This window comes from Ursus americanus, chromosome 33 (assembly GCF_024610735.1).
Source record: "Ursus americanus isolate L20-20 chromosome 33, mUrsAme1.1.p, whole genome shotgun sequence".
Lineage (NCBI taxonomy): Eukaryota > Metazoa > Chordata > Mammalia > Carnivora > Ursidae > Ursus > Ursus americanus.
In genome coordinates, this window is record NC_142159.1 from 3,629,381 (window position 1) to 3,644,133 (window position 14,753).

Genomic DNA, 14,753 nt, shown 5'->3' on the forward strand with positions numbered 1-14,753 from the left:
CCGACTCTGGCCCCAAATCATTAGAAAATGATGATGATGGAAAGCCTGCAAATGGAGCTGCTGACCTTAAGCTAGTATCTTAACTTTTCTGAAACCCAGTTTGCTCACTTATAAAATCAGGGAAATGATGGTATCATGAGTTTGTCACGGGGTCATTAAAGGTTAAATAAGGCAATGCAGATGAAGTGCTTAGCACAGAGCCTGGCATATAAGTAAGACGTACGTAATAAATATGGTGATGATGATGGTGATGATGATGACGGGGATGATGATGGAGCTTTAAGGATAAAAGCAGATCAGGAGGAGGAGCCAGTCCCCATCTTTGTGGTCAGCCATCCCACCTGCAGGGTGAGGGGACCATGTGGATGATGGAGTCCAGGACCGTGCTTTGTGAGGTCAGAGGCCTCAGAGCCTGCATCTTCCAGATCTGAACAGGCCTACCCTGAGACAGGCAGTAAGTAGACTCAGCATTCACGAACAGAACCCAACAGAGGGAGAGACCTCTGCGATAGTTCTTCTTCCGCTCCCACCGGTGAACTTGAGAGGACTACAAGAATGAAGACCTGGGTGGGAACAGTGAGATATCGTCATTGGCTAGACCTCAGCAATAGTGGAAGGGGAAATAAATGGTAGCTAAAGATGAAAAGATAAGCCAGAGATGGTCTATATAGGAGGATTTGAATGCCAATTGACATGATCCACATGATACTTTTTTAAAAGATTTTATTTATTTATGCGACAGAGAGACAGACAGCGAGAAAGGGAACACAGCAGGGGAGTGAGAGAGGAAGAAGCAGGCTCCCAGCGGAGGAGCCCGATGTGGGACCCGGAACGCCAGGATCACTCCCTGAGCTGAAGGCAGAGGCTTAACGACTGCGCTACCCAGGCGCCCCCGATCCACATGATATTGATCATGGGGAGTCGTGGAAGGTTTTTTTTGCAAGGGGAGGGGTGAGCAGTGCTGTAGAACTGGGAATTCTCCATTGTGTCTAAGGATCTGGGATTGACTTTGAGGAATCATTGCAAAGAGACAGTGTGTGGTATTAGCCTACGTACGCGGTTCTCAGCCAGAGGCAGTTTTGCCCCGCAAAGGTATTTTGGCCATGTTTAGAGGCTTTTGGTTATCAGAGCTGGGGGTATCCCTGGCATCTAGTGTGTAGACATCAGAGATGCCCTTTAACATCCTACCATGCTCAGAACAAAGAGTCATTAGGCCCAAAACGTCAGTGCTCCCAACACAGAGGAACTCTTCCCTAGACTGAGGATGGAGGCACCTATACCTCCTTACAAGATGCCAGTGGTGGGGACAACAAGACATCTGGGAGTTAGCCAACTTGACGGACGGTTCTCCTGGCCAGCCACAGGCCTCCTGTTCAGCTGAGGGGGCCAGAGTAAGTCTTGGGAGGATAGCTGAGGGGGAGCCAGGTGTCCTGTGGTTGATTAAGTTGAAGCAAACAGATGGAGAGATGGAGTCAGTTCCTCTCCGTTTACCCCCCCCCCCGGGCTGGCCAGGATCCCTGGCAGTTCCCAGGCCCTAGCAACTGAGAAGTTTTGGAGTGCGTGTGTCTCTCTAGTTTGGGGCTGGGTGACAGTGTCTGGGAGCCTCACATGGCCCGCCGAATATTAGACATCCCAGAGAAGGAGCAAGTGAGGCTCTCGCAACATCAGGGACTGAAGCCCCAACGGGATGTCCTGCCCTCTTTGGTGAGAGCCTGGGAACTCTGTCAGCTCCCCTGTGCCTCCCCTACTGCCCAGGGCAGCCCCTCCTCCTCGGAAACAGGCATGAATGAGCTGTTCCTCTCACCACGAGGCTGGGCTGGGGCTAGGGGGCAGGTCGCTGAATGGGGGAGATCAGAAGTATGTACCCTTTCTGGTCCCCCAAGGGGGAGGGCAGGAGCAAGAGCATTTATAACCTCCTAGGTGTGGTGGGGTAGGGTCCGGGATGAACCTGATGGAGGGATGAAGGAAATCACTGGGAGATTAACACAGAGATCAAAGATATGAATCAGGGCCAAAGCCCTGGAAGCTGCCTCCACACTCACAGAGTAGGAAGTGGGAGGGGCCTCATAGTGGGGGCCGCACAGAGAACAGACACCAGATTCTCACTCCTACCCCACCCCCAGGGCACGGCGCGGTGAATGGGTCTCTAACCCATACCGCTCTCCTGGGGGAGTCCTCCACTCCCTGGGGCTGAGGGTGGAGATTGTACTCAAGGGCGGTGGTGACACTAGCTGCAAATAAGGCCTCCCTCCCTCCAGCTTGGGGTGGGGAAGGAAAAGGGACAGATTGGAGGAACTCAGATCCAGAATCAAATAGGCTAATGCTTTGGATTTCTGGGAGGGTCTTTGTCTAGAGCCCCTGCTAGGAATGGGAAGCTGTCCCTGCTGCATTCTTTTCTAGGGAGAAGGAGACAAGGGTGGGGAGGGGACGCCTAGTGTTCCTAAATGTCCTGGCCCTGAGCAGTGGTGGCGAGGGACTGGGATTTGGGAATGAAGGGAGCCGTACGGAGAACCCTTGGAGCAGCTGTCTAAGGAGCTTTAGGTTCCCATCTGAGCACGGAGAAGACCCTATAAATCAGCTTGAAATGGACCCCACCCCCATCCTTGATGCACGACTCGTGACGCATGGAGGAGTCCCAAGAAAAAGACTCCGAAAGGAACAATAGTAGGCAGACAGAGGAAGAATCTCAGAGGTCCTAAGATAGGCGGGGAGAGGCTCCAACTCCAGCTTCTCCAGAACCACCCAGCCTGACAGCAGGCTGGGTGGGGTCGGGTGGCTGGCCGTGACTGTGACTCAGGTTTCTGTGGGCAGCCAAGGGCAGCCAGCAGGGAGGAGCCCAGACTGACAGACAGGCCAGCCAACTGCAGCTTTCACCTCAGCTGTCCTCTCTCCTGGGAATGCAGGAGGTCCTTCCCTGGCCATGCTGGCCTCCGGTGTGGGGGGCTCTAGCCAACCCTGGCTTCCTCCCCCACCACAGCTGACCCTCTTGTTCCTTCCCAGAACTCTCAGCCAAGGCATTGACACAGAAGGGGGGGAGTCAAAGGTCACTGCCTTTAGGCAGGCCCGGGATGTCTGTGTCGTAGGGAGAAGGATATAATAATGATTGGTCCTGCACCCTGAGGGAGAGACTGGGGGAATCTTGGGAATTGGCTTTTAGCCGGAGCAGCCTGGGTCCCCCCAGTCTTCCCCAGCCTGGCTGGCTCACGTCTGGGCAGGATGGTTGTCATGGTGAGGGCTAGGGGCTAGAATGCAGCTGCTTACAGAGTCAGGCTCCCAAGCTTAAGTGAGAAGAGGGTGCTCGGGGACTCCCAGGCCAGCCCTCTCACAACTGACCAGCCAGAGGGGATGGCTGGAGCTGAAACCAAAGAGCTATGGTCAGGGACTGTAGGACTTCCCCTTGGTGATGGGTGAGGGTGTGGCCAGCACATTCCCCTGGTGTTTCTGGGACCTGTTTGTTGGGCTGTTTTGAGAGAGTGGTTGGAAGAAAGGGAATATGAATTTACTTTGCACCCAAGTGCTCTGCACTTGTGTCTCACCAATCTTCACAACAACTGGGAGAGGTCCAGCAACTTGCCTAAAATGGCAAAGCTGAGCTTAAAATCCAGGACTGGCTGTTACCAACTCTGGCGATCTTTCTTTTCCAGCGACGAGGCAGTGTCGTTGTTCTTGGGGAGGGAGGGGGACAAAGTGACCTGAATTTTAGCAAACAGACTGGATATTCCATCATGAGGCCACAGCGGTAGGATGCAGGTACTGGCTGCTTTTGGAGTTTGGGGACAGAGGACTATTTGAAGAGAAAGCCACTAGTGAAATGCTTGGCACATAGTAGGTTGTCATTAAATATTTTTGCAATAAGAAGCCAGATCTGTGTATGAACCATATTTTGTTTTCTGGGACATCCTGGGAGCTTCTGGCTCTGAATTGCGGCAACAGCGGAAGAAGCTAGTTCGAAAGGGGGACTTTCCAAGACCAACCCGTCGAGAGAGGAATTTGCGGAGCATCTGTGAGGGTGAGGGGGTGGGAGGAGAGGGAAGTGTGTGGCAGATACAGGATTACCGCAAGCTCCGGACGCCCCCCAGTGGCCAGAATGCAGCCCTGGGGGGAGCCAGGCTCTAAGAAATCAACCGCGCGCAAAGCTCTCTGGGAGTTGTAGTCCAGCTGTGCGGCCTTCGGGGCTGTTGGGTGTTGTAGTCTGACGTTTATTGGGCGAGAATTACCCTCGTCGGCCGGACCACGAGTCCCGTGGTGCCCCGCGCCAGACCGCGCAGGCGCGGTGAGTTGGTGCCGGTCAATCCCGAAGGCTGAGGGGCCGCGGCTGTGTCGAGCGGTGTCAGGAGGGGTCGCCGAGCGGGTCTGTGGCGAGACGGGGTAGGGTGGCCGGCACCATGTCTCGGCAGGCGAACCGTGGCACCGAGAGCAAGAAAATGGTAACTTGGAGCGCGTGACCCCGGCGGGCGCGGCGGAATGGAGGGGTTTGTGGAAGGGGCCCGGCGCGGGGCGCAGTTGGAAAAGGGCCTCCCGTGAGCGCAGGGTGCTTCCGCAGGAAGGAGGGAGGAGAGGCTGCCGGTGGGTCAGCAGGGGAGAATCACGCCGGGGGCGTCCCAGGCCTGAGGCAGGTTGGAGGGCCCGGAGCTGCGCAGAGACCCCTCCCCCGGGTCTTGAGAGCCACTGTGTGCGGGACCCGCGACGACGGCGGTAGTAACAGTAACTACCATTGTCGTTCCTTTACTCCGTGTTAGGCACTGGGCCAAGCACTTTGCGTACCTTAGCTCATTTAATCCGCAAAGTAACTCTCTCAGGTGGGTAATGTCACCGCAGTTTTACTGCTCAGTTAGGTTACATAACATGCCCAAATTTACAGCTAGGAAGAGTTAGGATTCAAACACGTGTCTCTGTAACTGCAGAGCTTCTGACTGCTAGGCCCTACTGCCTCTCACACTGTGCTCTGGGCATTGCAAGAGATGCTCAGATACTGGTCTTGCCAGAAAGGAACTTTCTATTTAGAGGAGTGAAAGATGGGCCAGAATAGGCTGTAGGTGGTGCCCCTCTGGTGAGAGGGCGGCGGCTCCTTTCTTGCCCTGGGAAGAGTGGGACACCATGTAGTCTCATGAAGGTTGGCTGCAGATGGCAGCTGGGCCTGGAAAGTAAGGTAGATGACGTTTTTCTCCAAGTTAAGACCTCTTGGCAGGTGTCCCTTTTCTTTTCCATGTTCTTACCTCCTCCACAGTTGCCCATGCTATCTGTCTTTGTTTTCAGATTTAGAAACGAAATATCCAAGGTTGTAGGTTGGGCAGGTGGATCAGGAGCCCTTTGTTGACACTCAGCTCTAGAGGGTGATTAAACATCCCTCACACCTTGACATCTTAGGCCAGAAACACCACCAAAAACGGACTGCAGGAGGCCTTAATACTTCAGAGTAGTACTTACCCTTTTATCCCTCAGATCCTTTTTGAGAAGCTGCTGATACCTATGGATCTTCTTCCCAGAATTAATAAATTGACAAACATATACACAGACATTTACTTATATTTGGGGGTGGTATTTATGGGCTCCCTGAAGATCCTCTATGGATCACAGGTTAAGAATTTCTGTTTTGGGGGCACCCGGCTGGCTCAGTCTGGGGAGCATGCAGCTCTTGACCTCAGGGCTGTGAGTACGAACCCCACATTGAGTGTAGAGATTACTTAGAAATAAAGTCTTTAAAAAAGTATTTCTGTTTTGGAGGAAGTACCAAGAATTTCAAAGGGAAAAAAAAGTGTATTTTGTTAGGAAGCAGTGTCATGTAGGGGGAAAAGCATGGCCATTGTTGGAATTCTGTCTTGATTGATCCTCAGTTTCCTTATTAATAAATTGGAGACGAGTGCCTACTTAGGATTAAGTGAGATGGCAGTGTACAATGTATGGGGCATGGTAAATGTTTGTTTCTTCCTCCTTTTCCTAAGATACGAGCAGGAAAGAGAGGTCTTCCTGCTTAGTTTTCGTATCTTACTCTTGTCCTTTTTTTTTTTTTTTTTAACCTGAAATCCCTATTGAAATCTTTAATACTGTTTTAAAGAGGAACCCGCAGGTTCCAACCTTAACCCCCAGTGTTCACTCGGCTTTGGTGAGTGGGGGAATTAGGGAGGGGCAGCAACATGCTCCTGTCTCAAGGCTTTTGCAACTTCTAGTGTCTGTGCTTAGAACTTCCTTCCCCCAGGGGCGCCTGGCTGGCTCAGTTGGTAGATCATGTGCCTCTTAATCTCAGGGTCCATGGGATTCTCAGGGGTTTTGAGTTCAAGCCCCACATTGGGCATGGAGCCTACTTAAAAACAAAACAAAAAAGAACCAAAAAAAAAAAAAAAAACAAACCAAAACCCAAAAAAACCCTCCTTCCCCCAACGAATAACCCTAATCCTCATCTAGCTACTCCCCACTTTGTTCACAGTAACTCAAATGTCACCTCCTCTGAAAGGCCTTCCCTGACTACCTCACTAGTTTCTGTCCTCTTACTCCATTTTTCTTCCTAGCGCTATTTCATTATGAATTACATACTTGTTTATTTTCAGTCTCCCCCATGAGAATGTAACCACCAGAACAGGGATTCGTTTTGTTTACTGCTCTATTCCTCGCATCTAGAATGATGCTTGCCACTAGGCAGTCAATATTTAGTGAATGAGTGACATGAAGGTTTGGTACATCTTCTCATTCACTTACTGCTGGCGCCTGCTTAGGGCCTGTCACGTGATCCTCTTTGTGGCCATCTGGTTTTGACATGCTCTTCTCCTCCCTTCTAGCAGTCCTCTTCCCAGTTGGCCCTACCTTCTGCTGATTGCTGTATTCCCACTTAAACCATCCAAGACTTCAATGATTAATATGCCCAAGGAACGAGACCTCTGCTCTTAGTCTGTGTGAACAGAAGTAGCTGACATGTCTGGCAAACGTTTCCTTAGCCCTAACTGTATGCATAGCTCTGGGCTAGGTGCTGTGAGAGATGCAGTCCTGTCCCATAACTTTGAGAAGCACATTCTGTGAGGCAGAAAAGTATACAACACCGTGGCATAGTACTGTCTGCATGGAGTCCCAGCTTAACTGATGACTTGCTGTGTGACCTCGGGCACGTTTCCTTATTGTTGTAAGCATCAGTTTCACCATCTTTAAGTATCTATCATGAAGTTGTTCTGAGAATGGATTGAGTTAGTGCATGAAAAGCAAGCGGTGTGATGGTGCTCTTAGCGCAGTTGGCTGTCGGTAAAAGTCAGCCAGCAGGCATCCTTGTTAGTAAAGATACTAGCCTTCATGTGTCTGTGTCATGTGTGGTTCCTGAATTCCACGGACAATCAAACCTTCTCTTATTTTGTGTCACGTTACTAGTAACCCAACCCCAGCGGCTCTGTTCTCCGGTGCTCAGGTGAGTTACTTCTGCGGTAGCAGCGCTCAGAGTCTCCGTGACGGGAGGCCAGAGGGGAAGAGAGAGGGATGAACTCCGTCTTGGCACTGACCTTCACTCCCAGCTGTTGGGGGCAGTCACACTGAATCACTTGCGTTGATAAAAATAGTAAATGTGTCTCTTGGAGCATTAGCTCCAAAGATCAGCCCCCTTAAGGAGATTTGTTATTTGTCTGGGACACTAACTAAAAAGCCTTTTGAAAACCCTCAAGTGCCGTAGCTCACCTGTAGGGCTTGGCTTAACTTGCTCTGCTCACGTTGTGCCTGCTCACGTTGTGCTCTGCTCACGTTGTGGGTATCTCACATCATCCTTGGAGATCAGATCAGCTCTTCCAGTATGAAGCCACTCCTGTGGTTTGTGGGTCTGCAAAGCATATTTCAGTCCATAATTTCATGAGATCCTCCCAGCAGTCCTGTAATCAACATGACAGATTTTACTGTTTTATGTGAGGAGATTGAGATTATGCAAAGTGAAGTGACTTAACCTAAAATCTCACAGCTAGTAAGTGACAGGCCAGACTCAGAATCAGGTCATCTGACTACAAACCCAGTATTCTTTCTGTATGCCTTATTAGTTGTTACAGAGGTCTTTATATTGATTCAGAATCTCCCTCCTGGAACCTAGGTCAGGGTACTCTTGGATACCACACCACAGAAAACTAGTTTAAGAATAAAAACAGGGGCGCCTGAGTGGCTCAGTCGGTTAAGCATCTGACTCTTGGTTTCAGCTCAGGTCATGATCTCAGGGTCGTGAGATTGAGCCCAGCTTTGGGCTCCAGGCTAGGCGTGAGCCTACTTAGGATCCTCTCCCTCTCCCCCTCCCCCTTTCTCTCTCAAATACATACGTGCGTACGTACATAAAATCCCTGCTTCTTGCGTAGGTGCTGTGCTGCAGGCGCTCTACAAACATCATCGCATTGGGATCTCACAGTAACTCTCAAGGGCAGATAATATTGTCACCATTGTACAGATGGCGAAGAACTGATCCAAGATATTAAGTGATGGCTTAGGTCACGTAACTTTTTACAGGATGGTGCTCAACTATGAGAAGACTAAGTCTCGGTTACTTAGTCTGTCACCTGTAAAATGAGAATGAATAATGTTTGTTCCGCTAACCTCTCCTGGTTGGGATTAGGATCACTGAGAAACTGCGAAGGCATTCTGAAGGTTTTATAAATGTTTATGGCCGTTATTACTAAACATAGTTAAAGCACCTGAAAGTAGAAATTTTGCAGAAGAGATTTTTGTTTTCTTCTGGGAGGGAGAATGGGATTATTATGTTCAGCGAGGAAATTGGATTAGTTGAATTAGCTGACCTTTAAGGTCCCACGGAACCTTTTGTTACAAGGGTCACAAAGACTGAAAACTCAGGTCAACAATAACCTCTCTGCCTTCCTCTTCTGTTTTCTTTTTTGTTCACTCCTTTCAAATCACACTGGTCTATTAGCTGTTTCTCAGACATGACAAACTTACTCCCATGTCAGTGCCTTTGCACTTGCTTCCTAGAATCTTTTCACCCAGATATCTTCATGGCTTATTCTTACTTCCTTCGGGTCTTTGCACAAATATCACCTTACTAGGCCTTCTATGACTATCCTGTTTAAAACTGATCTCTCCCTCCGTCCCTCCCTCCTCTCTTTCTTTGTGTGTGACGTGTGATATATATATATATAAATAAATTATGTGTCTTATTATCTGTCTCCTTCCTATTAGATAGTCCCTGGAACATAGTAAACATTGAATGAATGACTTTTTCTATACTGCAGCCCCACTCCTATTTTTAAAGTATGAAGACCTTTGAGTTATATATTTGCATTTCACACTGTCAAGTAGGCTTGGTTCACAATCAGAGATGGAGACAGACTTGCAAATTAAGAGTGTGGAGAGCCTGGGTCAGGAATCCCATTCCCAAATCTCAGGCATATTGGTTCTGTGACCATGGACAGATATGTCTAGAACCTTGATTTTTTTTTTGTTGGTAAACTGGGGGCTGCTGTACGTATAAGGGCTTGATAACATCACGGTATGCATGTTACTTGGCATTATGGTGGGCTGAGGCCGTTGGAGTCTCCATCCAAGGGCTCATTAATAATGGAAGGAAAGCTCTCCTGATTTAATGCAGTCGTGCCAACTCTATAGACTGGTAACTGCTGGAGTGTCTCCATTCATTCATGTCCAAGCCATTCTAGTGCCAAACCCTTAACTTTACTAAAAAATCATTGTCCTCCTTAATAGCTTCCCTTAATTGCCATATTTGGTAAATGGTCTCTTGGAGACACCCTGATCTGACTGTTTTAGTTGAGTTCAAAAAGCTTCCTGATTCTGAAACTGATTCTCTTTGACTTCCTAGTGCAGCTAAGTTTTTTGTTGCTGTTTTGGGGTGTGTGTGTGGGGGGGTTAATATTGCACTTGTGGGGAACAGTAGATAGAATGAACGTTGGCTTAGAAACTCTTGTTTTTTGTTTCCCAGAATTATTTTTGGCAATAATTAGCTGTTTGTCCTTGGGCAGATTACTTAATCATTCTGAGTCTCCATTTCTTCATCTCTAAAATGAGATTAATTCCTGCCCTTTCTGCTTTACAGAATTATTGTGGGGTGGAAAATGAAATGATAAAAAATAGAACACAGTGTGGAAGCAAAAGGCACTTACAGTCACTTGCAGTGACCTCGCCACTAGGCCGTGGGGATGAGATGAGGGGCACTGACATGCTGAGAGCCTGGGCCTTAACCTTGCTTGGACTTTGTTCTCCAGAAGACTTGAGGACAGAAAGGTGCTCTGCTCCGAGTTTGACAAGCTTCCATTCAGAAGGGAGTGGCTGGGTGATTACTTCTATGCGAATCTATTGGTCCAGACGTGCTGTTAGCATGTTTCTCACTTTGTTTAGCTCTGAAAGTGCCTTTTCCCCACCTCCTGCTTTTATTCTGTAGTCTTGGCATTACTCATCCTGCACCTTCCACACCCCTGTTTCTTGGTGGGTAGGTGCCAGGAGTCTTTATCTGAGAACAGGGTTTCTGTGATTTTAATTGTGGTTGTAATAGAAACCAGTCCAGATCAGTATTATGTTCCAGGTACACAAAAGATTGGATTCCTTTCAGAGTTACCCCTTTCCTAGAAACATTTTCGCTCTGTGTCAAGAGGAACATTATTTTTCCTCATGCTGGTGACTTAGGAGGGGGGTTATCAGTGCAGTGGACTCTGGGACTTCCTCTCCTCCCCACAGACCAGGCCTGTGTGTCCTCTGCTGCATCTGGGTGGGGCACTGGGAGTGCAGTTGAACTCTAGGCCCCGACACTGCAGACATTTTAGATGTGGAGAAGCCAGGGGCCCCACCTGCTAAGGTACAGAAGGTAACCTGTAAATGTCTTCTTCAGGTCTTTCATAGTAGCCAGTGGATGGCTCCTGCTCCGCCCACCTCCAGTTCTGTTGAACTAAGCTTAGGCTTGGCAGCTGTGGTGGGGTCCTGGGTTAGCAGAAACCCACCCTGATGTGTTGGAAGAGTGACTGCTCCATGTGTGAAGTGCCTTTACAACCTGTTCTGTAGTGGGCGTGGCTAAAGCCCTGCCACCTTGACCCTGGGAGGAGCACACTCCTTGGCCACCCCACAGGGGATGATGTTCTTTCCCACCAGACGCAGATGACCTTCCTTTGAATCCTGACAGCAGCACTGAGGCTGACCTAGACTCACTAAACATTTTCTTTTGTGCTTCTTGGTCCTGATTGCATTTTGAACCTCTTTTAGAGCTCTGAGCTCTTCACCCTCACCTACGGGGCTCTGGTCACGCAGCTGTGCAAGGACTATGAAAATGATGAAGATGTGAATAAACAGCTGGACAAAATGTGAGTAAGCTCCTCTGCAGGAGAGAGAAGAATGGGGCTCCCTAGTGCACAATCTACATGGTCCTTTAGAGCCCAGCACCGGGTTCTCTCTTACAGCCAACATTTTGGGCATAGTTTCCACTGAGCTCATTTATTGGGATGTTTTGGGATTGTGCCCCATTTTCCCTTTACCACTAGCAGCCTTACATTCAGACATAAGACATTCATAGCCCATGATATAGTGTGTTCTCTCATTTTCTTCCCAGGGGCTATAACATTGGAGTCCGACTGATTGAAGATTTCTTGGCTCGGTCAAATGTTGGGAGGTGCCACGACTTTCGGGAAACCGCAGATGTCATCGCCAAGGTCATTATCCTGGGCCACCTGGCTATGCTGAAGGATGTCACTGGGAGGCACTGCTTACCACTCTCTCCATCTCCCTTAGAGAGGCTCTTAGTATTCCAAAAGTCTATTTAGGCAGCTGTCTGGGCCAAAGAAGCCTTCCTGGTGGTTTGGGAATAGCACAGATTATGGAAAGGGAAGAGTGGTTGGGATCATCCGCGTGGATGAAAGCCCCACTGACATGGAAGCCAGATCTCCTTGACTGTGAAGATGCGGCAGCGTAGCCTGGGGGTTAAGCAGGTAGGCTTTGGACTCAGACAGACCTGGCTTCAAGTTCTGGCTCCAGTACTTACTAGTTAAGGGTAAGTTAATTTTAACCTTTTTCATTACCACTTACCTCATCTTTAAAAGAAGAAAAGAAGAGCTACCCCACAGGGTGGTTGTAAGGTGAGACGAAATCATGAACACGAGCATTCAGGTAAAATGAGTGCGCTTAGTGGAGTGTGCTTGTGGCAAGGGGTCGCTGTGGGTAGCATTAGCATTATGTGTTGTCGAATTAAGAATAAACGGTAATACGCCTCTAGCTTTGTGGCATCTGTTCCCTAAAGGTTGGTTCTTTCGTTGTAGAGCATGCCGGCCCAAATCCTAGAGAGGGCTGACAGCAAAGAGGGCTTAGCGAAAGTTTGGAAGTAGGAGAGTAGATAGAGGGGAGGGTGTCTTCAGAGTAATTCAGCCGCAGTGACTGTATTTGCTTTCAAGAAAGCACAGACAGGGGGCACCTGGGGCCGCAGTCATTAAGCGTCTGCCTTTGGCTCAGGGCGTGATCCCGGCTTGCCTGGATCGAGTCCCACATCGGGCTCTTCCGCTGGGAGCCTGCTTCTTCCTCTCCCACTCCCCTGCTGTGTTCCTTCTCTCACTGTATGTCTCTCTGTCGCATAAAAAAAAAAAAAAAGATAGCACAGACAGAGGGCAGGACAGTGGGCTGCGGCCTCTCATGTGCCGGTTCCGGGAAGCCACTCCCGTCAGAAGTGTAGGCGGACAGCAGGTTGCAGAGGCCTTGAAGGAGAGGGCTATGGAATCGTGCATAGATGATTTTCTTCTTTCGCCCTGAAGACCTAAAGGCCCAGTGTTTTGCAGAGGCCGCAGTTTTGTTCCCGAGCCACGTAACTCTCCTTCACCAGTCCCATCATCTTCCCTGGTGCGCAGCCCCCATTGCTCTTCCCCATGGTGCTGTTGTGTGTCCCCTGACAGGTGGCGTTCAAGATGTACTTGGGTATCACTCCAAGCATCACCAATTGGAGCCCAGCTGGTGACGAATTCTCCCTCATTTTGGAAAATAACCCCTTGGTGGACTTTGTGGAACTTCCTGATAACCACTCATCCCTTATTTATTCCAATCTCTTGTGTGGGGTGTTGCGGGGAGCCTTGGAGATGGTGAGTGCAGCTCTTTACCTTCTGGGACACCTGAGATGTAGTAGGGGCTGGAAAAACGTTTGAATGAATGAGAGAGAGAGAAAAAAGGCCTTTGGTTCACCTCAGCACTCTGCTGCCTGAGACGTGATGCTACCGAGCGTAGGAGCCAAGTTGGGTGTGTCTACGTGGTGGTGATTCTCCCTGAGAGTGGTGCCGTCAGCCCCCAAAGCCCAGGAATACCCATTCCCTGATTGGCTCATTTGGTGACAGTCTCATTTGTGGGTGTTCTCTGCTAAATCTGTCCTTATGGGTCGGGGCCACTGCTTTCTGCACGGGAACATTGTAACTGGTGATCTCGTCCTTGTGGGAAACCAGCGCCCTCGTTTGGACTGCTGTGGATGAGTCAGTTACAGCCCCATCCCTGTGGTTCCCCAGAGGCTGTGGCTAGGCAGCTGCCCCTTCCTTTTCCCACTGTCCCCCAGGTCCAGATGGCTGTGGAGGCCAAGTTTGTCCAGGACACCCTGAAAGGAGACGGTGTGACAGAAATCCGGATGAGGTTCATCAGGAGGATTGAGGACAACCTCCCAGCTGGAGAGGAGTGACCGTCCCCAGGACTTCAGGGTAGCTAGCAGGAGCACTTGCTGGAATCAGTGCTCTCTGCCCTTTAGAACTCAGTGACTCTTTAACACGGTTGTTATATATTCTTCTAACTCTGTTTCCATTCTCCATGCTAATAAAGAGCAGACTGTGATATAGTCCATTTACCCCCCAAATGTGCACATTCAGGAGGGAAACTCTGTTCGCTTTCCCTTCAAAGGGGTTGGATGCAGTCATCTTTGGCTGGACTAGAAAGAGCTCAACCATTTTACATTCCTGTTTGAATTTCCCAAAGCAAAACCCATTTTGAACCCGTTAAGGCAAGCCTCGCACATCTATTCCTGGGCCTTTGGAATGCCATTGGCGAATGGCTGTAGAGAATCTGGGGTTGTGGGGGGGTTGCTGATGGGGTGGATAGGCATCGCTAGTTCTAGTCTGACACACTCTAGTGCTTGCCCGGAAGGGGAAGTCGTGCTGGGGACACTGACTTCTGGGAAGCCACCCAGGTCTCGTTCCTCCCTGCTCTTTGGAGGCGACATCTCCTCTTTTTACAGAGGGTCCATCCTTTTTTCTTACAGATTCTTCAATAAAGACATATTCTTGAGTGAAATCCTAATCATGTCCTGTTTTCTTTTCTTTTCTTTTTTTTTAGTTGTGCTACTTATTTTTACTAAGTTTTTAATTGTAATGCCAGTATAGTTAACATACAGTGTTATATTAGTTTCAGGTGTACAATATAGTGATGCAGCGATTTTATACATTACTCAGTGCTCATCATGAAAAGTGTATTCTTTTTTTTAAATATTTTTTTTATTATGTTAGTCACCATACAGTACATCCCTAGTTTTTGATGTAAAGTTCCATGATTCATTACTTGCGTATAACACCCAGTGCGCCATGGAATACGTGCCCTCCTTAATTATGTCCTGTTTTCTTTCTGGAATTTTATTGCAGTGGAGTGAGGGGACCAAGTTCCTGGGCCGTGTCATGCTTTTACCTGGTCTAGGAATGGCTTCTCCCCACAGACCAGAGAGTCTGGGAAACCTGGGTGCAAATACCCCTTCAAAGTCATTTTTGGGTCTATTGTCTAGCAAAATCTGGAAGCAGACCATTATCCCAGATATACCTAAAATGGACTGTGTTGAACTCTTGGCCCCT

At 49.0% G+C, this 14,753-nt stretch overlaps 1 protein-coding gene across 1 annotated transcript; it reads left to right on the forward strand.

The window, feature by feature from the left end:
* The first annotated feature begins 4,260 nt into the window (after positions 1-4,260).
* Positions 4,261-13,756, forward strand: TRAPPC3 (trafficking protein particle complex subunit 3). The gene is made up of 5 exons (XM_045782436.2): positions 4,261-4,427; positions 11,167-11,264; positions 11,510-11,609; positions 12,837-13,019; positions 13,481-13,756. The coding sequence occupies exons 1-5, from the start codon at positions 4,386-4,388 to the stop codon at positions 13,598-13,600; spliced, it is 543 nt and encodes a 180-aa protein (XP_045638392.1). The 5' UTR covers positions 4,261-4,385; the 3' UTR covers positions 13,601-13,756.
* The last annotated feature ends 997 nt before the right edge of the window (positions 13,757-14,753 follow it).